The sequence below is a fragment of the Pelecanus crispus genome, chromosome 6 (assembly GCF_030463565.1).
Source record: "Pelecanus crispus isolate bPelCri1 chromosome 6, bPelCri1.pri, whole genome shotgun sequence".
Lineage (NCBI taxonomy): Eukaryota > Metazoa > Chordata > Aves > Pelecaniformes > Pelecanidae > Pelecanus > Pelecanus crispus.
The window spans coordinates 46,434,072-46,452,829 of record NC_134648.1 but is presented as its reverse complement, the minus strand read 5'-3'; the positions used below and the strand labels follow the sequence as shown (position 1 = coordinate 46,452,829).

Sequence of the window (18,758 nt, the reverse complement as noted above, 5' to 3'; positions counted from 1 at the left end):
TGCCTGGAAAATCCTCAGTCTGGTTTAGTCAATTCTAATTAGGCCCAGAGTGAAGAAATACAACATACAGTCAAATGCTCATTTAGGCATTTCTTATATCAGTTTGGGGATAAAGTACTGTTGTTATTCATTTTCCTTTTAAATGTGTGCTGAGATTTATTGATGAAAATTGTAGAAGGGATCAGATCTTATTAAGTATAATTCAATATTTACTATTTTGATATCATAACTTTTCGTGTCATATTTATACCAAGAAAGCCTTAGCTAGAGGACAACTGCCATTTCTATTGCTCAACCTGTGAGAAGCAGAGGGGACCCTGCCAATTTTCATATTGATTATACTGTGACCAAAACAGCTAAATGTTAATTAGAAAAGTTGTTTTATTTGAAATTTAGAACCAAGGTAGCTTGCCCTATCAAACAAGAATTTAGTGAAAAAACTGAGCACAACAAAATTTCAATGAATTTCCTAGCCTTATGCTCACACACCAACTTTGACCTCTGTGAGACACCTACTTTCAAATATTACAACAGCCGTATCTTGCTTTGACTTCCATGAAGTTTTCAAGGCTTCTATGTATAAGCAAAGCAAAGTATTTCTGTCACTCATTGTAACAACTTTTCCTCCTCTTCTACATCTGAAGTAGGCAAAGCTTCCACACTCACGTGTTTTTGGATTTCACCCAATTCCTCTCCACTGTTCTGGTCAAAATTTAATTTCTATCTAGCACTTTTTCTGTTACAACAGGGCAGTCCAGGTGTCCTGATTTGTGCCTGCCTTGTCTAATGGGAAGAAGAGTCCAAGTCAAAGCTATGATTTACCCACATCTTTCTCAGTTTGCTGACTGGATTACACATTGAAAGCTCGTAACCCTATGTTTGATATGGTGTTTTGGAGCACCACAGCTCCATATCCATATCCAATGATGTGGATATGGAACCCTACATTTTTTGACTGTGGGTGAGGGTAGCATCCCCACCAGTGAGAATATGGTCGAGCAGTAGGACTGGCCATACCACAGTCACAGCTGGAAGCATTTCATTTTCTGCCAATGCCATTTTAAAACAACTGATATAACAAATGCCATAGCTGATCACATTGCTAATCTTTATCTATTCGTGCATCTCCCTCTCTTGCTTAACTCTACCTGGAACGTTTAGTAACCATCATCTGTAATATTCATGTTCCCCATGCACTGGTAGAATGTTAGTGGTGAGAGAGAAAATTTTCCCTATATAAAGTGGAATAAACAAATGATGATTTTATATAGCATGTTAAAGACCCAAATGGGCTGATATTAGTGCTAGGAGCACGTGTTGACGGAGACTTCCTACTGTTTGTTATTCTATTTCTAGTCTAGTATACTTTCACAGAGGCTGCATCTGAGTTGAGTATGTTCTCTGAATAAGCTAAATACCCAAGTAAGAAATTAATTAATTTTTGAAAAGCTGATTCTTACTTACAGATATTTGAAATCTTGCTTCTAAGCAAAATTTCATCTTCTAAGCTGATATCTGTAAGTTGATATCTATATCAACTTAGACACCATTAACCTCATTTCTCATAGACCAATTTTTGAAAACAGTTTACTTCTTTGATCAGAAAACTTGTGAAATAGTGGCACTACATCAGTGGAAGTCACATACTAACGAACAAAGTCCCGAGGCTTCAGACAATGAATTAGAGTAGTACCAAAGTAGTTCTTAATATTTCCATCTTAATCTTTTGATTTTCTTCTTTTGCTTTTATACGTTTGGTTCTGGAATTAGTTCTGCTAATAGTTAGTTCATGAACAAATATACCATCATTTCCATCCTTTGAATTCTTTGGGAAACCATTACATTTTTCAATTTTATGTGAAATACAGTGCGCGCATTCATGTGTGAATATTAGTCATTGTAAATTCATGTATTGTATTCTGCAAGGTTTATCACAAACTTGCTTTAGCACTGCCACTGGGAAACAGTTGTGACCAATTCTACCACATATCTTGCTGTTTTACCATATGACAATCGATCTGCTTCTATCATGTTCAGAAGCCATTCAAATAATGATGAACTGCTGTGAATGTGACACTGTTTGGACCTTTGGCCCAAGGTAACCATGGAGGAAACATGCCAAACTCCTCCTGATGACAGCTTCTCAGAAAGGAGTGTGACCCTTTGCAGCTGGTGGCTGGCTGGGCAACACACCAAAGCATGTGCACAATTGTAACGGTGTGCTCCAAGACTTGCTGAATGGGGGTTCTTGCAGGCTTTAAACAAAACATGGTGGTTTCAATTTATACATTCTCAACATTTTATGTTTCAATACAAGTTTTAACCTGAAATAAAAGGTGATTTTTTTTTTTTAAATAAACAATTAGACTAAACATTGCCCCTGCCCATTCCTCCCCCCTCCCCCCCCCCCCCGCCAAGGGAAGGAAAAGAAAACCAACTCCAGGTGAAAGCTTTTCCTTTTCCTTGAGCTATACTTTTTTATCAGTTCAGTACACTTTTTCAGCCTGTTTTCTTTATTGCCTGGCCCTGCACTCACCATCAGGGTTAGTACTTACTCATCACAGTACGTAGTATGACTAAGAGTAAAGCACTGCAAGATTTGGCCACTATTCCTGTATTTGATTAATTTTACAACCAAGTCTTGGCTACCAACAGGAAGCCTTAAACTCTGAAAACACTTCTGGCATTGCATTTCTGATGTTTAGTTGAACAGAGTTACCAGGTAAATGTTGCCTTAAAATTGATTAAGTTAATGGCAATATTTTACAATTACCACCACCCCCAAACCTCCCCCCCCTCCCCCGCCACAACCCCAAAACACAACTCCTTTTGCAAAAACTAATTTAATAAAGGGATTATAAAATACAAAAGAGAGAGAGACAGGTAACCCGAGATGCAATTTTGGAATGCAAACTTTTAGTTCAAATGTGCAAGCTCAAACTTAACGAATGTTTAAAATATTTGAGTTTTTCAAATGGTGCCAAAATAAACCATGTCTTTTCTAAAGACTACATATTTAGCTAGGCACTGGCAATGCAAATCTTTCAACCATTTCAAGTATTTGTTTAAAAGCCTCTGAGAACACGTGTGCTCCCAACAAAACTGAAGAATGAAATGTTTAGACCACTGAAGCTCAACAGCTGACTTATAATCAACCTAATATGAGAACACCACTTTGGTTTTTTGGACTTGTGAATACATTTTATTTACCAATGCATGAGAAGAACAAACAGAGAAAGTCCAGTTCAGCAGACCTGATGTGAAATGGTACAGCGATAAGAGTCAGTATGTGTAACGCTGCGATCATAGCAAGCACAGTATCAGAGAAACTGCAGGTCAGTGATTTCATGTGCCTCACGGTTTATTCTTGCATGGGAGGAAAATCTGCTGGTGTACAAACTAAAAAGAAAAAACCCAACAAACCTAACAGCCTTCATCTGGAATTATTCTAAATGAAGAAAATAAAGGCACAGAGAAACCCTGACATTTCCATAGCAAGTTCATTTGTGTACGTGGATTAAAGATGTTACAAATCACCCAATAAGAATATTTATAAAACCATTTAATTTGAAAATTAAGGTATCTTGTAAAATGTCCTGTGATTTGGAATAAATAAATAAATGTGCTTGTGACAACATATTGCCATTACTAAACTATTTCAATATGATGGCTTATTTATAAAAGCAGTTTTAATATTCCCCTGCATTAATGATTAACTAATGAATCTTACTTTCTTGTGAATGTATTTAAAGAGGAATCAAACCGACTTCATCTACAGGATTCCACTAACAAGACTGAGCTGGCTCTGAACTTTTCAAATATCAGCAGTTTTCCCAACACTAGTGCAGAAAACCATGCTACCAGTTTTGGGCTGTGGGCTGAATGAAAAACAGTACTAAATGACTAAAGGTCCACAGTTCTTTTCTGTTAAAGTTGATTTGTCACAATATTGTTAATTAGTGAGGGCTTAGGGAAGGCTTACTATGAATATAATTACAGTGCTGAAAAGCATTAATAACGCTCTTATCCCGAGCCAACATGATGCTATTTACATATTTTACCCTGGCATATACCAGAAATGGTTTCCAATGCATAACGTGCTAGGGGATCACCAAGAGAAACATACAAAATCTCACAGGGGAAGGATGTTTCTGAGTATCTCAGTGCTCTTCAAGACAGCAGGGACGCTAATTTGACCAGTAATTACAACTGTCACCATCAGCATTGCCTGTGGTGAGCTACCTTTCATCATGAACTGCTGTTCCATCGGGAGGCAAATGAATTGCTACTCCTGGTATATAATCTGATGCAATCTCATCCTTCTCATAAATTAGGACAGAAGTGACAATTGCATTTATCTGCTATACAGGGCAGGCTTCTTTTCACCTTCAGAGCTCTGCGTGGACATCAATCAGTTCATCAATCAGTTCTCAGTGAATAAACTATATGATAAAAGCCAATTAACCCTTGTTATCATTATTGCCTATTTCTACACGCCAGACCAGAATTCCTGCCCTTGTTACACTGAAAGGCAAAACTCAGACTGGATTCAATGGGGCCAGAAATTCACCCAAGGGCACTAAAGGCTGGGCCTGCATTACTGGACCTGTGTGACTTTTGCTGTTCACTTCAGCTGGTGAAGAAGTGAAAGTGTTTTGATGTTAGCCACACAGATGCTTTTGCAAACTTCCCTGAGGAGCCTAGGCACCTCTTCAGGGGCTGCATAACTTTTATGACTGTCACCAAGAGTTTGCCAAAGACCACACACCAGGTTGTTAGCAAGGAAGAGTGAGAACCCAACCATTTCCAAATCTTCACCTCTCAGCACACTACATTTCCCAAGGTCCTTTTCAAAGAAGACAAACATTTCTAGCTGAATTTTAAAATTCAACACCTAATTTAGTTACGATTCAAAGTCATTTATCTACAGGATAATAAAAACCCCTAACTAAAAAGCTCACTGAATTTCAGGCTACTTGGTACAAGACTTAGGACAGAGTCAGGAAATATTTTTTCACTTAGGTACAATGTGTCAAAAGGAAAATTATGAAGCAAAATTATCACCTAATTTTACCAAATCAAGTATTATCCACCGCCAGATGTATCTGACATGAAGCCTGCTAGACTACTTTTGCCTGGCCAATCCTACTTGCCTAAACAAAGCCAGCTGACACAAGAGGATGGAGGTCAAACAGTTTTGCTGTATGAAGCCTGCACTCAGAGGCAGAAAGACTTGGGGCAAGGTGAGGACTTCTCGATACTCCTAAGGGAAGGAGGAACTTAGCACATTCATGCACGGAAAACAAGCCCTGATGTAGCAAACTTGCATTTCCAAAGTAGCAAACAAGCTTCGTCATCAAAGCTGCCAAGGATTAAGAGGGAAGATCTTTACATGGAAAAATAAGTAGTTAAAACTTAGATTAAACAATGGGTAAGAATAAATGCATCATTTTCACAGTGAAGGAAAGTTACCTTATTGTCCTACAGGCATCTTTGCCCCAGAGCCCATGTTGTTCAACTTAACTAAGAAATCACCTTGAAAAGGGGTTTAATTTGGAGATGGTGATATGAAATATCACCATATTCAGCATGGAGATGCTGATGATACTATGTTACTGAGCGTCGTAAAGATGAGCTGTGAGAAGAGATGGAATAGGAGCTCATGGTCACCTGGGAATACACGATAAAACAACAGATGACATTCGGTACCCATAAATGCTAAGTTATGCATTCAGAAAACAGTTCTGTCTTCATATACACCCTATGATGAACTCTGAGCTGAATATTATAACTGAGGAATGAGACCTAGAGTTGTTATTATTACAGAAATACTAATTCCAAGAAATCATCTGTCATAAAGCAAATCCAATGCTAAAAATGATTACAAATAGCATGGAGAATAAAACACACAACATCATTAGGACAACCGTCGAAGTCACAATTTGTCTGTATCTTGAATACCAGGCACAAATCTGGTTGTATATCAGTAAAAACACTGCAGAACTGGAAAAGAAATAGATTAGCATGACAAGGACAATTAAAAACACGAGACAGCTTCTTTAGAAGAGATTAGGGGTTCTCTCTGGAAAGAGATGGTGGGGGGAAGGATGCCAAATACATGAAGTCACAAGGGACATGGGAGCAATATGAACAGGGAATGGTTGTTCACCATTTCTCTAATACAAAAACTAGGTGATAGCAAATGAATAGAGCTGGTTCATAACAAAGAAAAGGAAATATTTCTTCACTCAATCGATCATTAACTGCGTAAGTCCTTGTGATAGGAACAAGTAGATACTAAAAGTTTAAATTAATTAAAAAACAGGTCATGAAGAAATGCTGCTAAATACAAAGACACCACCTCTCACTCTGAAAGCCCATAAATAACAAACTGCTAGGACACCATTCGGGAGAAAGGTCACTAGTGCTGGTCTGACTTTATACCCTTTCCCAGGCATCTTCCACTGGTTGTTGCCAAAGGCAGTCTTTGGGCTAGTTGGACCTTTGGTCTAGCACAGTACAGTAGTCCTTACATTTTTATCTTTAGTCCTTCCTCACCACTTCCTTAGAGCAGAAAGAGTTCAACAGCACTGACAGCTCAGGAGATCTTGTCTTTCACTTAGTGCTCTAAAGCTCGGTGAGGACAGCAGGAAAAACAGCAGTTGAGTTGCCCAAGCACTGGACAGCAGCACAAGGGAGGTGGTGAAGAGCTGGGGGGGGTGACAGTCCTCTGGTCTGGAAGCATTAAACTTTTTTTCCACCAAGTAAGTGTGGGGGAGAGACTCCAGACTCACTGGCTACCTTAGGATTGACCAAAGGTCAAAAAGGAGCACTTCAAAAGTTTCTAGAAGTGACTTAGGTAAACTTGGCTTGGAAGAATGCTACTCATCTCCCTGCAAGGGGTTAGGTTTGGTCGACTGAAACTAGGAGGAGCTTAGGTCTGTAGATGATGAAGGTTTAACATGGAAGTGCTTGAAAGGAAAAAAAGGCATTGAAATGTCTCCCCAATCCAAAATTAAAATTTCATTTTCTTCAGCTAGAATGCGCTATCATGACATCTGTACAAGCAAACATTAAGAGGGAAGACAGCATAACAACATTAAACACAAAGCAGAGTAGGCAAGTGGAAGCCTTAGAAGCTACATCCACCCTGCCTGAGCTGGCTGGTCCTGGGAGTAGCTTAAAGCCCACCATGCTCCTGAGATTCATTACTGAATTTGGGCTGCTTAGAGATTACAGCTGCCTTCTTGAACAGGTTTATACAAGCGCTGACCTGACCTTTCTGCTCACCTTGGTCATGTGACAAAGATACTGAATACAGGGAGATGTTTGCATCACAAATGTAACTCTAGGTCCAACTCTCCTGTATCTGTAAGGTCTAGAATGTCTGTGTACCCCAAATTTTCCTCCTCACCCCTCAATTTCTCCCCTCCCTGTAGGAGTCTACCCTTCAGCCTTTGAGTTCAGTCCCAGGGCACTTCAGGAGTACACAAAGCAGAGGGTTGGCAGTCTGGCCTCAAACCCAACCTGGATGGTATTCCTGCACTGCAGAGCAATCCAGAGGTCTAGAAGAAGCATGCAAGAAGTCCTGTAGGAAAGGGGTGAGTGACCTACCTTACACTGAAAAGGTGACTTTTGACTCTGTGAGGTGGTTGCTGAGTATTTGAGATTTTCCCTCATAGGAAAGGACAGAGGAGTGACTAAAAACAATACAGGAAACCTTCCCCACTGTCTGAGATACTGTACAATGTCACAAGGCTTTCATGTTGCTGTTGCAATTTATGAAGCTGTACCTCCCATGAAACCTAACTATACATTTCTTTTTAATGTATGCTGAAAATGTCATGTATTAGCAGTAGCCATTCAACCATTGTACAAAGCTATACATGTATCCTTCCCTTAGGTGTAGCCACAGTCACTAGCGGCAATTCAATGGGCTATGAGTAAGGAGAAAAAAAATCTCCAATACACTAGCCAGAGATATTTCTTGAATGTGAACCTACTTTATCAATTAATATATTTAACATACAAATACTGGACTGATTGCAGTCTCACAAATAATATAAGGGATTTAAATTTTGAAACTGCTTTGCAGGATTTTGCACCTGAAGCCTGCAGTATTTGAAAACATGATCAAGCTGTGCCTTGCAGCAGACTGCAGTCTAGTAACACTGAGAGGACAGACTGTTAAAATAAGCATCTACATCATTTTTCACAGTACACAGTGCCACAATGCATCTGCTTAAAAACAAATACATGTTTGCAGTGAAACATTTCAACAAATCACAGAACTCAGCAGCAAAGTAGTTAAACATTTATGATTTGATTTTATCTCAGCTTGGAATGTCGCTGGAGTGTCCCACTTCTAACAACTGTTTGCTAAGTTAAGGCTTTAGTGTTTACACAGTGCTGAATGAAGCAGCCTGGTCACCAGATGTGAATGCTTCCTTAGACTAGAGCTTTCAATCAGATCACGGTCCTAATGGTCCCTGCTCCAACCTTCTTCCTCAGGACGTCCACCAGCCTTTCCAACCTGAGAGGGGGCAGGGGAGAGGGAGAGGAGAGAAAAAAAAAGGAAGCCAGCGTTAGGAATGTTCTGGCTGAAAGAGACAGTGTTTGCACTGAACCAAGCTGTCCTGGTGGTGGTCACGCTCAGAAACAAAGCACTACTGTAAAAGACAGACACTAAGGGAAAATGCAGACAACTTATGGAAAACTTTTTAACCTACAACCCAACCCATTTGCAGTCAGTGATATATACCAACTTACTCTTCTTTTGTAGTATATGTGGTATGTGAGGTCCCCGTAAGGCATTAACACAAAATCCTGTGCAGCAATCCTGTGGCACATACACACTTCAGTGTAAGTAGGACATTCAATTCTTGCACTTTTTAAAATATGAGTGGTCCATGGCTCTTGTTAAATGCAACACTTAGCTGTTGTTTTCCCTTAAAAAATACCCTGCCTGTTATCCAACAGATACTTTTATTGTCCAGTTTATAAAATTATGCCTAAAACCCTATGTGGTTTATGTCAAAAACTTTTTCAAAATACTCAACAAGCCAAGTTTCTGAGGATGTGGACAATGATATTTTGCAGGTGGTCCATATGATTATTATGTCGACACAACTACAGAAAAATTAACAGTCTAAATAAGTAGGACAGAGAGCCTCCTAATCCTCTCTTAGTTTTAAGGCACAGGCTATAAGCATGTCCAGCATCTCACTGGCTTAATTTGTTCTTGCCTTTTGTTAAAGTATGTACGCAAATGCAAAGGGCTAAATCTGTTCAGCGTTCTCCATTTGCACACATTTATCTTCAGCCCTCCAGTAATCATGCATTCAAGCTATTTCTTCCATTTATCTGTATTTTATGGAATCCTTCGATGAAAGCTCTCCCACAAATAAACTAACTATATAAAAGCAGACACTGTGTGTAGTAGACCGCTTTTAGAGCCATGTCCAGCATATTATACACACAACTTCATAATGGATAAAAATAGTTGCAAGTTCAAATAGCTGTATTCACTGTTGCAGAGTTGACCATTTTTTCTTATCTGAAAAGACAGGTTTTTTTTTAATGTATTACACAACACGAGGAATGCAGATAAGAAATAAAAATAACACAGCTTTATCAAAACTGCAAAATTCATTTTATCTCATGGATGCATTAGTAACTTCAGTGCAGGAAAACTAGTTAACACATCTTGGATTTATTGCCACAAGTCATGACTAACGCACACGGTACGTATTGAAACACTCTTGTTTTCCAGGAACCACCAAACACCATGAAGCTACACCTTTCATTGTACTCATAAGGTGACTTAATTCTTGAAAGGAGATTAAGAATACACCACCCTAATGTAATTATCAGACACCAGGAAATGTACGTGGAAAGTTCAGCTGGTTCTAGTTGTTCCACAGAGACTCTAAAAGAGTGAAAGCACAGGTGAAAAACTATTGCTTAGCTACTCCTCTCCCTTCAGTTTCCCATGTATCACTTTTCCTTTTTAACCAACTAGTGCATTTTCCCTGTTTTTGTAACATACATCTACTGCACTTCTTTGTCTTTATGGAGGCAGCACCCAGACAGCCATAACTTAGTGCAATCAGTCCGTGCAAGTATAAAGTCAGGGCTTTCACAAGTTATTTGCTCCTGAAAGTTTTCTCATAGTGGATAAATCATTTTCTGTGTTCTAAGGATTTTAACTCAGTTACTGACAAGTCATAGTCTCCTCCGCCTCTCTCACTGAGAGGTTTCCCTGTTAAATCAGTTGTTAGTCCATATGCAATTTCAGAAAGCAGTGGCAGATCAGCCCTCACTTTTAACAGCATGTATGTTCAGAAACGTTGCAGCTTTCTCAGCCAATTTAACTGTCACTGGAGGTCTCCTTCTCACACTAGCACCTTCTCTAATTTGCTTCAGAGACATAAAGCACAGGAGAAACATTTCAAACTGTGTGGACAAAAGGAAGGTTTGGGCTGCAAATTGTTTCCTGGGAGACAGCAGAAAAATAGTAAAATCTGAGATCATGGTTTATTTAAGTCACTGTTCAATTAAAAAAGAAATACTGCGTGGCTTATACAAGTGGGGGAAAAATGACTTCAATACTTGAGGTTTCATATGGGGAGACATAGGTTGGAAGGTCACTGCTTACATACTGTCCCGCCATTGGGCTTAGATGTGCACCACTCTGTGACCAAGCAATGACACTGCACACCACAGCAGACAAGTTAGTGAAGAGCTGCCCATGTTTGAAGAGAAATACCACTGGGATGAAAGTAGCTGTCTTCTGTTTAACCTTGAAACTGTCAGGCTTCATTGAAAATAATGAGGCTTAACAATCATAGCTCCTGCTTTTCAAATGAATGATGACGGAAATCATCAAAATGAGGTATCCCGCACCAAACACAGACCGTGCAGGGCTTATTTGCCTTTTGTTTCAGTCATGTGTGGATTTGCAAATTTATTTATTCTTTATTAGAAGAAAGAAAAAAAAAAAGCAGCAGGGGATTAAGAAACCATACCTTTGAAAGAGATCTAAACAATAACGTAAAAGAGAAACTGTAACAGCTATTTATAAGATAAAATAACAGAGGGCAAAATTCACCCCTACACAGACACAAGACCCAATATACCACTGAAATCCCACTTAAGCCTACAAAATAATGCTATGGGCTGAATCAGTGGTTAATAACTCTTGATACAGGCCTCGGGGGCTTTTCGAAACGATAATCCTGGACTCTTTGTTCACCAAGGGCCCAACTCTGCCATCCCGACTCACACTAAGCAACATTTTCCTTTGTGAGTAATAAGAGGCGGCTAACAAGGCTGTTTGTGTCGATGAGGGGCTACCTGGAAGGGGTGAGGGTGGCAGAATTGCCCCTTGTCAATAAGGCTCTGTACTCAGCCCAGGGGGATGCTGCAGGCAGCTCCTTTTGGAGGCCGAGCATTTTAATCTGTGATAAACTGAAGGAACAGTCTTATACCTCAAGACCAAAGGTAACTTAAATATCTAAACAGATGAATGGGAGGTGCTGGGAACTACCTTAAAGTCTCAGTGTTTACAGAGTTTTATTCAAAATATGGAATATGCTGACTTGAAGAAAGCAAATTTTATTACTTTGTGCAGTCATGATGTATCTGACACTATAATCTCACCGTATTTTACTTAACTGAAAGCAATACTGAATATGTTTGACCATATACTAAGACACAGATTCAACAAATGACATTTATGTTTTTGCTTGTGAAGGAAACAGTCCTCATAGTATAAATTAAATGCACAATATGACACTATCTTCTGAGAACTAAGACAGACACTCACTGAATTTGCATTTCATGAAGCAACCAAACATGTCATTCAAGAAGAAAGTATTTCAGCTGGTGTTTTAGGTCGGACAGAAGAATGATATGGTGGGCACCTCAGCTGCAGTGCTGAAGGTCCAAATGTGCAAGGACAGACAGACACATTCAGGAATGTTCAACAAAGCCTCTTAAAGTCTCACTCCTCATTCTCACAGATTTCAATTTCTTGCTTAGAGATTTTGGAAAATCCCAGTAGGTGAGCTTCACTATTTCTTGGTACTTAAATAATTCTAGAAAATCTGTCCCTTAACAAATAAATTTTCTTAGCAAATGCCACTTCAGCATTCTCTATGCAATTACTGTACGTGTGCATGCAAACTGAATACAAAATGGCATATAAAATACAGGAACAAACTATGCATTCAGATGGATAGGTACAACTTTGGTTTTATTTACACTGATGTGCACACACCCAAAGTCAAAAAGTCCTGTAGTTTTTGGGATAAATGGAATTTGCATCCATGAAAATCACAATGAGAGCTAGAAATATTCTTTATCTACACTACCTACTTCTTTAATGCTCACCTCAGTGCTTCCATGAAATGGAAAAATAAAAAAAAACCCACAAATTAGGAGACATCTGGTCCATCATGATTCTTAAGTTAGCAAAAGACCCATCATTGTGAAGAGTTTTGAATTGCAGTGGCTTAATTCTTCCTCAATACAAATTTGGAATTAATCAATCAGGTGAATCTGTGTTTTAATATAGAAATAAAAAGACTTCCTTGAGGGGCTTGCTGCTATGATATTACCAGTTCGAATATGTTCTTTTAAAAGTGTTGCAAAGCTTTGAGAAGGTCGTCATCTTCAGAGGAATGCTACCTAAACAAGAACGTTGCTAGGTGTGACTTCCCCAAGACAAAGTCTCAACCATTCTTAACTCTTCTTGCAGTTATTTCAAACAGTGTTCTCTTACGACCTGTGCATACATCTGAAAATGCCTGTATGGAGTGTATGTTGTTATATGGAGTGTTCTTCTGTAGCTCCTGAACTGTCCAACAATCTGCTTTGATTTTTAGCAAAGCCTTACAGAGCTTTACTCCCTTGAGTATAAATAATTTTGGTTTTAGAATCAGTCTCCATAAAGCAGACTTAAAATCCTTACTGACAGAGAAGTTTGTTCTGGGAGCCCAGAAGCCGGATGTATAGTTGCAAAAATGTTATGTACTGATCTCCAGTGCCGACTCATGCACATTTTTGGCTTGCTCTCCTCTTTCATGTATTCTGCTGAAGTCTAGCTCTAAAGTGCAGCTTGGGATCAGTAAAAACACTGCAACTGCATAAATCCACATAGATCAGTACACCCTGCCACACCGCTCCATCTCTGGCCAAAGGAATTCACCCCAAAGGAGAGCAGTGGCCTTTATCCACAAGTTCTGAATATGACAGAGTTATACAGTCACAGAGTGATCTTCCAGGGCATCATGTCCCAGAAACAGCCAAAATGGATACCCAACTGAAAGAAAAGGGCATCCTTCAAGTAGCCTATGTCGTAATCTGCAAAGCAATATATAGACTAGCTGAAAACAATAGCTTCTACCTGCAGATGAGGGAGTTAAGTGATAAAAACAAAACCCTCCTGGATTTTGAAATGCTATATAAAGGCTTATAAACCTAAACTATAACCCTTGGTTATCTTTCCAGTAGATAAGATTAGGCTCAGGCTATGAAGATGGCCTTACTTGCGTGATTTCTGGCTTCTTGCGGAATGTGTTTTGCTAACACTAATTCCCTTTAGAAACCAAGCATTTGAAAATATATTAGGTAAATAAAATTGGACAAATGCATTGGACAAAAGCATTACAAGCAGTTTAGCAGTAGAGCTCAGTGAATAACTGACTGTTTGGTGAGTGGTCATACAAACAAATTTACTTAATTTAATCTCAAAATAAAAAAAATCCTTTCATTTCCTTTTCCTCTCCTTTCCTTCAGTCTTCCTCTTGCATATATTAATCGAATCCTAAGTGGAGTACTTGTTTTCAGGTGTTTTCTGTAAAAGTCAAGGAAACAAATGACACAGAGAAGAGAGGCTGCTGTGATACTAGTCTCACCCAGAAACCAGTCACTCTTAGATTGCTACAAGAGGCTGGAGGAAACTGGTTCATCTCTATTCTCTGTACAGGGAAACTGGACACCAGCTGCTTCCCTCTCAAGGGAGCAGCACTGTGCTAACACCACGTGCTGGGGTGGCTTGTTCTGTTTCAAATGTTGAGGCTGCTCTGACTGAATAAAATGCTTAAATATTCACTGGATCAAAGCCTGGAACGTAAAGGTATGACCTTGCAGTGAGTGGCCTATCTACCACGCTACAGAGGGATCGCCCTCTTACCTCTGGGTGGTTCAGGGAATCTTTAATTATTCTTGTTCTTCAATTCAGGTATTATTTTTGCCACCTCAAAAGCCTGCGTTTTGAACAATAATAATTTTTGACAGACTCACTAAAAAACATTGCATTTAACGGTCATACACCAGTCTGTAACAATTCCTTCATAAATCATCATAGTGGTAAAGACTACACGTGGTTCAGATGCACCAGGCTGCCTCTCTCTGCTTAACAAAGTTCCCCCTGCATCTTTTGGATCGGAGACTGGGCGTCTTTCTAAATGACACACTGGAGTTCAGCTGTGGTTTTGAACCTGATGCAGGAATTACCAAGTAAAATTCGGTGCCCTGTGTTAGACAGGTGGCTGGATTGACCAGTATTAATGGTCCTTTCTGGTCTTAAAACACAAGTCTTAGAGACTGATTTAGCAGCATCAGCGAGCTCTAAACCGTGGTAGACCACAGTGTTGGATCTAATCACTCCAGGCACCGCCGCCGATTCCTGCCTGCCCAACACTGTTTGTAATGTCACTCCAGAAAGTATGTTCCATTAAACTTACAGGCCTTAAATTTGGCAGGGCAAACCATTCTGCCTCTGAAAAGCACTGTCACAAAACAAGCATTCCTATTAAATCCCTTTCAGCGTCTTCTCAACCCAAAAGAGTAATTCTGTATATGATTAAACTTAGAAGTAAATACAGCCAGTTGGGCTCCTGACAGCAGACATATTTCAAAATAAACCCAGCTTACACAGGCCTTGGCTAAAATATTAAGCCTTTATCTGTGGTCCACAATAACTAATCTTGTCAAATTGTTTGCTCTCTACCTTCTGTTTGGAAGATTATGAGCTAGCTCACCATTACTATTCACCTTGTGCCATCACTAGCAGCAGGAAAAGTGAGTGGTAAACACAGTTGGTCTATTTTGACAGCATTTCACCCTACTTTGCATTGATGTAGATTGCTACACAGTACAGATTAATACAGAATCAGGACTTTGCATCTATGCTGGATTTAATGCCACCTTGTGAAAGGTATTGCTCCTTTGCTTTCAAATGCTTTCTCAGGATAGCATATACCGATTGCCTAAAATAAATGAGCTTATGAGAAAGAAAAATAAACCCTAAAGCCACTGTGCTACAACCTCATCTGTGATTCAGTGAATTGAGATCTACAACATGCTTATCATTTAGACCAGGCAGAGACTCTTACTATTGGACGGACCATTCATATCTGAGCATGTGACTGATATTAAAGAGTTAAAAAATTAACAATAATTGAAATAGAGGATATATTGGCATATGATGGCCAAATGATACCAATTAGATTATTTAATCAGATAACAGATTTTCACCTAATTATTCCAGCTTGAGTCTAACAGTTTATATGAAAATTTTATGCAGTTTACTACTTTTATTTGTGCAAGAAAAACCTTTTATATACCTCCTTCCATAAGCTTGAATTACTTTTAGCACTGACAGTTATTGTTTCCACTCATTTGGGGTCACAGCCGGTCTCTTTTTTAGGAGAACTCTTGACATGAAAACCTACTCCTTACAGTGACAGCATTTCCACAAACCTTGTGCTGATGTGAATAGGCAAGGGTGTCCTGGATTTTCTTGCCAAATATTTCCTGGAAGTGTCTGTCATCTGCTTAGGAAAAGCTAGCAGTTTTACCTTACACTAGTACATCTTCCCTATAGAAAGTATTCTGTCATTGTATTTATTCATTTGAAGAGGGAAAAATATTACTTCCTGTTGACTCCTGACAAACACTAGTCCTGTCCGTTAGTAGTGATGTTTGGTGTCATTAGAGTGTCATAAATCACAGGCAAGCTTATTCTGTCTCTGAACTCTTTCCCACCTTCTTTGTGAGAGCAATACTACCTCAGAAAAGCAAATATTCTTTGCATTGAATGCTCACAGCATGGAGGGATGCTCAGAACTTTTATGTAAAGTGTTCAAAAACCAGACATCAGGTCCATTTTGCATTATGAGTATTTTGCATGTGGCAAAACAGCGTGCAGAGAAGTGAAATGACTTGCTGAAGCTCAACCAGTCAAGAAAACTGAAAAGACCCACAAACTTTTTGTCATGTTTCATTTTATGTATAAGTAGTCTTGAGCTGAACTGGGTTCCTCATGCGCACCAAAAAAAAAAAAAAAAAAAAAAAAAAAAAAAAGAAGTATAGGCATAAACACCTGCAGAATTAGAGCCTAAAATTGTTGGATACAGAGCCCATGTCTCTCAGCTTCTCAATCTGTGCTCTGGACCATGTCAACTGGTAACAAGTAGCCAGTTCTCTTATTCTATATCCAGCTGAGATGTATTTCAGGAGATTGAAAAAGGACCTACTTTTTAGAGGATTTTGGTTTGTTCTAAATCCTCAGGAATCTAAATCTAAATCTTCAGCAATATTTAAAAGCAATGTCAAAAATTGTTTATCTAAAACAAATATTATTTCAAACCTGCCCAAAAAAACATCAGTTAGACAGGATTCCTCATGAAATGCAGGACCTGCAGATTGATATACATTTAAGGATCTGTAGAGAATGGGGTTACTAAGAGACTCGAGTATCAGTCTGAAACCACATTACACCTTTCTGCATGCTTCAAACAAGCCTTCCTTGTAAGGCCAGGTCTGAACCTCTCAGCTGGCTTTCCAAGCCAGTTCCACCCCTTTTGGGCATGCTCTGGTCAAGTCTTGTTTACAACGAGTTTGTAAAATAGCCAATACTGAGGTACTACTCAGGCTGTTTCCCAAGTACATCCCACTAAAGCACAACTTTGGCAGACTCCTCTTGATATCGTAAACAATAAAGACAACATGAGCTTTTTTCTTGCCTCCACAAGTATTTTACAAAACCTGATGCAGACTTGCTGGCTCTAGACAGCTCCCACCCTCATGCCCAAGAGTAATCTGGAGCTTGTGGAGAGAAAATTCCTTCCTACAAACCATCATCAAATCCCTCCACTTTACATTAAAAATAATCGTTTTTACATAGGTTTGATATATTTCAATAGATTTGCCTTCCTGGAGCAACTGATGGGATATTGCCCAAGCTGGAACGGCTTCTATGATATCATTGAGAGATCAAGTAACAATGGAAATGGGTTTGTATGTAAGAGGAAAGCATTTAATCAAGCTCCCACTTGTGAAAAGTCCTTTGTAATGGTCTCAGACTGGTAGGTGAACTCCCCACCCTCCTGATGTGATCCAGTGGTGCCCACAGACTTCTGGTTTCAGGGCGACTCACACTTAGTCATACTTCTGAAAAGTATTTCTAGAAAAAATAAGAGCAGTCTTCCTTCAGTAGTGGACTAACAAAAAATCCATGGGTGAAACACCCTCTCCTCCTCTTAACGTTTGCAATTATTACAGATAGATGTTATCAGCATGAAGCTTGTCTATTACGGTGATGTTGCAATGGGGTCCCCTATATAGGGATAAAGCCAGAAAAGACGCCTAGCTGCTCATTCACACACACAAAAATGGGCTTTTAAAATACCAGTTGAGACCTAGCTTCACAGACCAAAGAGTCTTCTACACATGCATAGTGCTCCTTAAAATACTTCATAGGCTTTTTACTAAGTTATCAGCCATTTAAGGCCATTAAGGTAAAAACAAGCCTTCCCACTTTTAAGCTTCAGTAACCTTTCTCCAGTAGCTGGCAGACAGACTGTCTCCAACTGTCTTCTGCACCATTCTAGCAAGACAATTCACATGACTTTTTTTTTCACTGGCCTTCTGGGCCTATTTTGCTCCATGTTCCTGCCACCTGACTGGGAATGAGCTTCTCCTCCTGCTCCTGGGAGATGAGTGAATGCTCGAGCAAGGCTGATGCAGAAAAGAAGCAGTGGACCTTCAGCTCATTTTGAGGACATCTTTAATTCTTCTGAATTAGTGAGCTTGCAGACTCAGGCCTTGCTGGCAATTCTGCCTGGTTGACATGAATGGGACTGGCTGTAGGAGAAAAACTTTTTAATCTCTGTTGATGAAAGCATAAAAATTTTGCTTTAAATCAAGATTCATGAAATTCTTCAAAAGCATAGAGTAAAATATTTTCTCAGTGTTTAAAATCGGAGATCTGTGAAACATCTTTTGTGTTGAGTTCACCACTTAGGCTATCTCTTTCATCAGATGTAGATGTTCATCCATTACATCCTTCAAATAATTTATATGATTATCTTATCAAATAAAAGATTGAGGTGATAGAGATGGATATATTATGAGGCACAGAATAAAGTGCTAAATATAGTAATTTATTATACACCTCTCCAATACCTGCAATGTCTTCCACTCAAAGGCTGAATTCTGCTACTTTCTATGGGCATAAATACCATAACCTGAAGCTGAAATGATAAAATTTGGTCCTAAAGGTTTACGCCTTCCAACAACTCAGTGTTTAGATCTATATCCTTATACCCACATCACATACAGCAAAAATGTAGAACGGGAGAGCCAAGCAACTTGCCAATAAAATAGTGGCAACAATAGGGCCAAAGCTGTTGTTAGCTCTCATACCTATAAACGCAATTGGTGCTGCCTTTCTACAAAATATTGTTAAA

The 18,758-nt window shown here is 39.2% G+C and overlaps 1 protein-coding gene across 1 annotated transcript in view; it reads right to left on the bottom strand.

The window, feature by feature from the left end:
* Window positions 1-8,466: 8,466 nt before the first annotated feature.
* MIPOL1 (mirror-image polydactyly 1) overlaps window positions 8,467-18,758 on the bottom strand; it is a 156,868-nt gene continuing 146,576 nt past the window's right edge. The window contains exon 12 of the mRNA XM_075712879.1: window positions 8,467-8,533. Coding sequence (XP_075568994.1) covers window positions 8,467-8,533 — 67 coding nt within the window. The remainder of the gene's footprint in view (window positions 8,534-18,758) is intronic.